The sequence below is a fragment of the Platichthys flesus genome, chromosome 7, assembly GCF_949316205.1.
Source record: "Platichthys flesus chromosome 7, fPlaFle2.1, whole genome shotgun sequence".
In the NCBI taxonomy this organism is placed as follows: domain Eukaryota; kingdom Metazoa; phylum Chordata; class Actinopteri; order Pleuronectiformes; family Pleuronectidae; genus Platichthys; species Platichthys flesus.
This window is the reverse complement of record NC_084951.1, coordinates 27,791,422-27,799,186: the sequence shown is the minus strand read 5'-3', so window position 1 is coordinate 27,799,186 and position 7,765 is coordinate 27,791,422. Positions and strand designations below refer to the sequence as shown.

At 44.4% G+C, this 7,765-nt stretch overlaps 2 protein-coding genes across 3 annotated transcripts in view; one reads left to right on the top strand and one right to left on the bottom strand.

The window, feature by feature from the left end:
* Positions 1-1,183, top strand: part of rgs19 (regulator of G protein signaling 19) — a 15,570-nt gene extending 14,387 nt beyond the window's left edge. For both annotated transcript variants that reach the window (XM_062391455.1, XM_062391456.1), the window contains one exon: positions 1-1,183. This exon is cut by the window's left edge and continues 1,579 nt beyond it. The gene's annotated coding sequence lies outside the window, so the exon portion shown is untranslated.
* Positions 1,184-1,626: 443 nt separating this feature from the next.
* On the bottom strand, positions 1,627-7,518 carry tcea2 (transcription elongation factor A (SII), 2). Its single transcript, XM_062391457.1, has 10 exons — positions 7,382-7,518; positions 5,978-6,040; positions 5,020-5,125; positions 4,711-4,807; positions 4,442-4,578; positions 3,787-3,854; positions 3,205-3,357; positions 2,903-3,049; positions 2,758-2,829; positions 1,627-2,077 (listed from the first exon to the last, which is right to left on the bottom strand). Exons 1-10 carry the CDS (start codon positions 7,448-7,450, stop codon positions 2,069-2,071), a joined length of 921 nt encoding a protein of 306 aa, XP_062247441.1. The 5' UTR covers positions 7,451-7,518; the 3' UTR covers positions 1,627-2,068.
* Between the last annotated feature and the right edge of the window lie 247 nt (positions 7,519-7,765).

Below are 7,765 nucleotides of genomic sequence, written 5' to 3'. Positions count from 1 at the left end.
CATGATAATTGAAGAGTTATAAAGACCATAATTTACAGTGTGTTCCTGGTCAAAGCGGCACGTCTCATTATTCAACATGTTTGAGCAGAACACCCTTTAAATCTTAATATCATTCAGGTCATTTCCTGGTTTTATTTTGGAACTTTTCAGAGATTTGATGTAACTGGGCTGAAGATATAAATATACTTATATATAAAAGAATAGGTATTAGTTGACTTCACATTTTATTGGCAAATTTAGTTGTAGCTTTAAATCCCACTGTCCATTTTTAAAGATTTAATGTAAAACTGCAGACGTCTTCATCAACTTTACAAAAACAAGCAACAGAAAGTAAAGTTTAATTTCCCTCCAGCTACAAACACAAGGTCAATGTCTGTGTGGTTATAATATAATAAGAAATAACTTGTGTTAATAAGTCTGTTAAACTGAGTTGTCCTGATAAGTATAGTAATACAAACACACACTGCTGCTGCTGACCTCTGCCTCTGTGACCTCTCACCTTTGACCTCACCACTGTCTGTCACACTCACAGATGCCTGCTCCTGATTGGCTACAGGAGCCGGGGGCTGATGTGTGGTTCGTCGATTCAGGAATTTGGGGGGGGGGGGGGAATCAAGGTGAAATTAAATATATCAATGACTCATAAAATATCTATATATAGAAAATAATATACCTATCATTTGAGATGTGATGCCCACACCCAGTGCTTCATGGGAAATGTAGTTTGAGGAAAACAAATGTTTGTTGTCTGTGGAGACAAAGACTTCTTCAGAGCTGTCACTCAGAATGCATTCAAGTATTGTTCATGTTATTTATTTTACATTTTGTTTAAACAGTGATTTGAATTGTACATATATAATATAAACCTTGAAGGTCCAGTGAGAAGCTTCGTTTGTTTCTTTAATATGGATTCATCAGCAGTATTTAAATGAAACGTGTTTAACGTCTCAAACATTCACACATCGACCCCCACAGCCGTTTCAGAGATGACCACGTGCACGTGATCGCCCCCTGGTGGCTGCTTATGGTGTGTCGGTGTGTTTGCAAACTGCTCCACTTGAAATGAGAAAAGACTTCAGCTTTTTTAGAGGGTTTACAAAGTTTTAAAAGAGTTAGACTGTTCTGTAAATAAACTGAGAACCATGTGTCAGAACCCAGGAATAAAACATAAGAATAAAACATCTCATCATCGTGTGCGACATGTGATGGAATCTGATGTTTTCAGTTTATGACGTTAAACAGAAGATGAACATTACATTTCACTGAGCTGATACTTTTATCCAAAGCGACTCACAATCAGTGCATCAACTCCGAGGGTTCAAACCCAGAACCACAAGAATCAAAAAGGACAATTTCTTCTAAATAATAACAAAACTACAAAGTGCTTTAAGTAAGTGTCATTCAAGTGCTACTAAAGTGGTAGTTTCAAAAAGTTGTTAGTATTTTTTTTTATTCAAGGTAAAGTCGGATGAGTTGTGTTTTTAGTCTTTGGCGGAAGATGTGTAAACTTTCTGAAGTCCGGAGGTCGATGTGGAGCTGGTTCCACCAATCAGGAGCCAGGACAGAGAACAGTCATGATGTTGATGATTGAACATGAAATGAGCCCGAGTCAATCATTCAGTGTTTTATTGTCTCAGCCAATGAAAACACCTCCTCGGAGTCGCTGTGGTTTCTTACATCTGTCAACAAGTACTTTGATACTTAGAACTTCTACAAGAGCAGAAAAACTATTTAATCCAAACAAGTCAAAAATTATAATAAAATCATTTCATTTTCATGCAAGAGCAAATTTAATAGAAAAGTTCAGAGCAGCAAACATAATGCACGGTTTCCACGACAACTCAAGGATCAGATCTGGCTTCATAATAATAAACTTGTTTTATACAAAATAAATTAAACTGATAAACACAAACTCTTCTCCAAACACTTTACAGCTTTTTGTTTTATACATTAAACAAAACTATACAAAGTAAAACAATAACTAAATTCCAGTGTTAAATCCAAATTCAAGTCACTTCAGTTTGCTTCATGACGGACACACACACACAGACACACACACACACACACATCAACAGAACTGAAAGAAAGAAAACAAGACTGTGATTAAACTCATTATATTTAAATGTATTATTATATTAAACTTGATTAAAGAAAATGCTAAAAGCCAAGTGAATTATTATTTACATTTATGTCTAATGTAGTTTCAAAAACTGGATTCAGTGTCTCAAGAAAAATACACAAAACATCAGCTTCTCAAACGAGTCGCTTCACTTTGACCTTGAGGCTGAATAAAGGAAGAGAGGAAAAGAGAGGGGAGAAGAAGGGAGGAGGAGGAGGAGAGGAAAGGAGAGAGGGGGAGGAGGAGGGGGAGGAGGAGGGGGAGGCAGAGCGAGGACACAACTCCTATCTCTACTTGTTACTAATAATCATTGAATAATATTTATTTGGTGACGCTGCAGTTGTTTAATTTGTTAGTCCTACATTTCCCACAATGCCTTTGTGAGGACTGTGGAGGACGAGCAGTTATAACCTGTTATTACTTTAATTCTGATTTCTCTTCTTCTCTGAACGATGGTGGGACGAGGACACACGAGGACACACGAGGACACACGAGGACACACGAGGACAGACGAGGACACACGAGGACAGACGAGGACAGACGAGGACAGACGAGGACAGACGAGGACACACGAGGACACACGAGCTGTCTAGTCTTGATTATTCATCAAACACATTTAAATACTTATATTTCTTTACCTTCCATCTGTTTCCACAGCTGTTACACAACACAAAGGTCGTCATTGGTTCATCAGCACTGCGTATCTGCACCTGAAAACAAACACACACACAGTAAAGTTCTGACCAATATACACAGTGTGTGTGTGTGTGTGTGTGTCTCCACCTGTGTGTACGAGCAGCTCTTCCCACGACACTTGCTGCAGATGAACATGTCCGTCTCAGTTCCTCCGACCTTCGACAGCTGATGTTCTCTGATCGACTCTTTAGTCAAAGTGTCTCTGATCTGCTTCAGCTCCGTGCTCGCCATCTCCTACACACACACACACACGCACACGCACGCACGCACACACACACACACACACACACACACACACACACACACACACAGACACAGAGTTAATAAAGACTCTCAGATCCAGAATGTCTCCACACAGGACCTGGACCAGGACCTGGACCAAGACGGACCTGGGCGCTCATGCGGGCGATGCTCTGGGGCGAGATGCCTCCACTCAGGACGTTCCTCCTCAGGTCCGGGTTCTTCTGGTCCTTCAGGTTCGAGATGCGGCTTCGAAGACGGGTTTTATATTTGATGTCTGTGGACTTAAACTCCTGGAAGATCTGTGAGCACCACGAGCAGTTAAAGAACATGAACCCGTGTTGTCTGCGTCATGTGTTCATGTATGTTGTGTTACTTCAACAGGAACCTGTGTTGTCTGCGTCATGTGTTCATGTATGTTGTGTTACTTCAACATGAACCCGTGTTGTCTGCGTCATGTGTTCATGTATGTTGTGTTACTTCAACAGGAACCTGTGTTGTCTGCTTCATGTGTTCATGTATGTTGTGTTACTTCAACAATATACTTTTCTATTAGAAAAAGATTTCAGAATTCCTGATTTAAATGATTTTTCTATTAAAAATAATCAAATCGGAAAGAACTGATTTAGAAAATGTCCGTTTAAGTTGCTACACAAGCTGCTGCCCCCCCTCCCCCCCTCGTCATGTGACACACTAGCACAAACATACACACACTAATAAAGGTTCATGACATAAAGGATATGTTCTTCAATTTGTGCTGCCAGGTGATAGCAGTCCACTCCGAACGTCTTGTGGTCATCTGAAACAAACACACACTTTGTGCACATTAAACCATTCAACACAATGTTTTTACAAAACCACAAAAACAAAATGACTCATGGTTTCATTCGTCTCATTGAGAAACTGTAGTGAAGTGAGACAACGCAGCCTGAGTGAGACACAACCCTGAGGAGCACATGTAGAGGGGCACATGTAGAGGGGCACATGTAGAGGGGCCACATGTAGAGGGGCCACATGTAGAGGGGCCACATGTAGAGGGGCCACATGTAGAGGGGCCACATGTAGAGGAGCACATGTAGAGGGGCCACATGTAGAGGAGCACATGTAGAGGAGCACATGTAGTGGAGCACATGTTGAGGGGCGCATGTAGAGAGGCGCATGTAGAGGGGCGCATGTAGAGGGGCACATGTAGAGGAGCACATGTAGAGGAGCACATGTAGAGGGGCACATGTAGAGGGGCACATGTAGAGGGGCACATGTAGAGGGGCGCATGTAGAGGGGCACATGTAGTGGAGCACATGTAGTGGAGCACATGTTGAGGGGCGCATGTAGAGGGGCACATGTAGAGGGGCACATGTTGAGGGGCACATGTAGAGGAGCTCTCACCGTCGCTCTGCAGAGCTGCCGCCAGCAGCTCTCGACACTTGTTCCGGACGCTGTCGGTGGTGACGGGGGCGGGGGGGAAGGAGGTGACCCGAGTGGGAGGGGCGGGGTTTGTGGGAGTTTCCTCGGACGTCTTCCTGCTGAGGAGGAGGAGGAGAGACGATGAAGAGCAGGTGAGTCCAGTGAGAGAGATGTGATCAGTCAGCAACCGACATCATTATGATTGACATCATGACATCATCCTGAGTGACATCATCATGCGTGACACTGACCTGGGGTCGCTGCAGCCGGAGTCCTCGGAGGTGGACGATGTCCTCACAGGAGACGCCTCGTCCTTCTTCTTCTCCTCAGACTTCCCCTCGGAGCCGTCTGAGACAAATCACACAAACTGTAAATATTCACCTTCCATCGACCAATCAGAACGACTGGGATCATGGCATCACCAGGAACCTGTTGATCTTTGTCCAACACAAATTACATCAATGAGACTAAATGAAGAGATTCACTAAATGAGAGAAATGCATAATAATGTCATACACACAGACACACACACACACACAGACACAGACACACACACCCACCCAGCAGTTTCTTCCAGGACTTGATGAGACCTCTGGCCACATTCTGAACGTCTTCATCTGAACTCTGTTTCCTCACAGCGTTCACAGACACCCCCACTCTGGTCGACTACAGGAAGAGAGGGGGAGGTGAAAGGCATTGTGGGTAATGGGGTTTCTCTGTCTGTACTCTTACTCAGTAAAGAAGTATTTTGAGTGATTCAGACAATGGAGCGAAATCTGAGGGAGGAGGAGTCATCGATCAGGACATGCTGACGAGGAGGAGGAAGAAGAGGAGGAGGAGGAGAGGAGGAGGAGAGGAAGAGAGGCTCAGTCATCGATCAGGACATGCTGACGAGGAGGAGGAAGAAGAGGAGGAGGAGGAGGAGAGGAGGAGGAGGAAGAGGAGGAGGAGAGGAAGAGAGGCTCAGTCATCGATCAGGACATGCTGATGAGGAGTAGGAAGAAGAGGAGGAGGAGGAGAGGAAGAGAGGCTGAAGCAGATTACAGACTAGAGTCATCGATCAGGACATGCTGACAAGGAGGAGGAAAAAGAGGAGGAGGAGAGGAAGAGGAAGAGGAGGAGGAAGAGAGGAGGAGGAGGAGGAAGAGGAGGAGGAGGAAGAGGAGAACGAGAGGGAGAGGACAGGAGGAGGAGGAGAGCAAGAGCAAAGGAAAGGATAGCAAGAGGAGGTGGAAGAGGAAGAGGAAGAGGAGGGGGAGGAGAGGGAGAGGAGAGGAGGAGGAGGAGAGCAAGAGCAAGAGCAGGAGGAAAGGAAAGGATAGCAAGAGGAGGAGGAAGAGGAAGAGGAAGAGGAGGACTAACTTCCATCTTAGTGAGTGAAGTTTAAAACAGGAAACGTCAGTAGAACCGGAGGAAGAAGAGGGGAGGGGGGAGGAGGAGGGGGAGGGGGAGGAGTCTCTGTGTCAGAGTTCACTTGAAGGCGTGACGGTGACGTGGCAGAGGGGCGGAGTTAACTACCTGCAGGGTCTCCAGAGACATCTTGATGTTGGAGAGCTCCCTCAGCAGGTCCAGCGCCCCCTCCTGGAGACAGAGCAGAACGTCTCACCAACCTGCAACTCACCAGCCTTCACGTTCCATTTCATCTCGTTACCAAATTCTGTTTCTAACTAGAACTCAGTTCATGTGTCACAGGTTTGTATCATACACACACACAGACACACAACTCAGTTCATGTGTCACAGGTTTGAATCATACACACACACAGACACACAACTCAGTTCATGTGTCACAGGTTTGTGTCGGTCAATGAAACCAAAACATCTACGAGACAGATTCACTCAGATTATCAACCTTTAAACCAGAATCTATATGTATATATAAATAAAAAAGGCTATAATATAACCCCCTAACCCTAAAATGAACTAACCTGGTCTAACATAGACCAACCTGGACTAGCTGCACCCATGATGCTGCTTTTCTTGGACACGTCTCGTCGTCAGACATTTTAATCTCAACTTGGTTGAATAAAGTTGGATGAGTCGAATAAAAAGAAACTAATTCAACATCCTGTTAATTAATACAAATGTATATTTCTTCTTCAGATAAAGTTAGATTCTTGTTTTCCGTCTGTAAATGAAACATGATAACTTTTCATTTAGAGTCTAAGAATCAATGTGTTGATAATGAAGCTCAAACACAACATGTCACATTTCACAATAAAGCTCTACAGCAGGTGAACCAGGTCACAGCTACACACACAGTCTACACACACAGTCCTCACACACAGTCCTCACACACAGTCTACACACACAGTCTACAGACACAATCTTCACACAGTCTACAGACACAGTCTACACACAAAATCTACAGACACAGTCTAAATACAATCTACACACACAGTCTAAACACACAGTCCTCACACACAGTCTACACACACAGTCTACACACACAGTCTACAGACACAATCTTCACACACAGTCTACAGACAGTCTACACACAAAATCTACAGACACAGTCTAAATACAATCTACAGACAAAGTCTACAGACACAATCTACACACAGTCTACAGACACAGTCTACACAAACAATCTACACACACAACCTACACACACAATCTACAGACAGTCTACACACACAGTCTACCGACACACTCTACAGACACACGCAGCTGAGGTCAATCAGCTGAGGATTGCTCTCAGCTGCATGTTTGTGAACGAGCAGATTTCAGATCAGATTTCAGATCAGATCTCAGATCAGATTAAACTCTGATGATTTCAGTAAAGCAGCAGCAGCTTGTGCACGGAGCAGAGGGGACGCGCACGCTGCGTGTGTCCGGAGGCAGCAGTAGAACCTGCACCTCCTCGCACCTCCTCACACCTCCTGTGATTCTGTGTGAACCCGCAGCACCACGTGTCTCTCACCGTCTTCTTCTTGTGCACCATCTTCTCCAGCTTCTTGGAGATCCTCTCCACCTCCTGCTGTGAACACATGTTCGAGCCCTGAGCTCAAACTCGACCTGTGTGGTCCTCCATCCTCCGCTCGACTGTTGTTGTGAGGAAACCGGGGCATGCTGGGAGCTGGAGTTTAACTGGAGTCACGAGCTTCCTTTCAAACTACACTGGTTTTTTTCACAATCCACAGATTTGAACTCATCACCGTTATGATCAACGATGGGCATACATTTAGTATTAAAGTGTAAATGAAGTTATTATTATTGTTCAGTCGGTTTTTATATCTGTAAATAGTAATGACTCCCGGTCTTTGCAGACTTCAGGAGGAGCCCCCCCCCGCACATAATTTATAGC

Coding starts and splice junctions, on each gene's coding strand:
- tcea2 (XM_062391457.1), bottom strand. CDS start 7,450: ATGTGTTCACAGCAGGAGGTGGAGAGGATCTCCAAGAAGCTGGAGAAG. Junction 6,041..7,381: donor TGGTGCACAAGAAGAAGACG/GTGAGAGACACG, acceptor CTCTGTCTCCAG/GAGGGGGCGCTGGACCTGCT. Junction 3,358..3,786: donor TTGAAGAACATATCCTTTAT/GTCATGAACCTT, acceptor TGGTGCTCACAG/ATCTTCCAGGAGTTTAAGTC.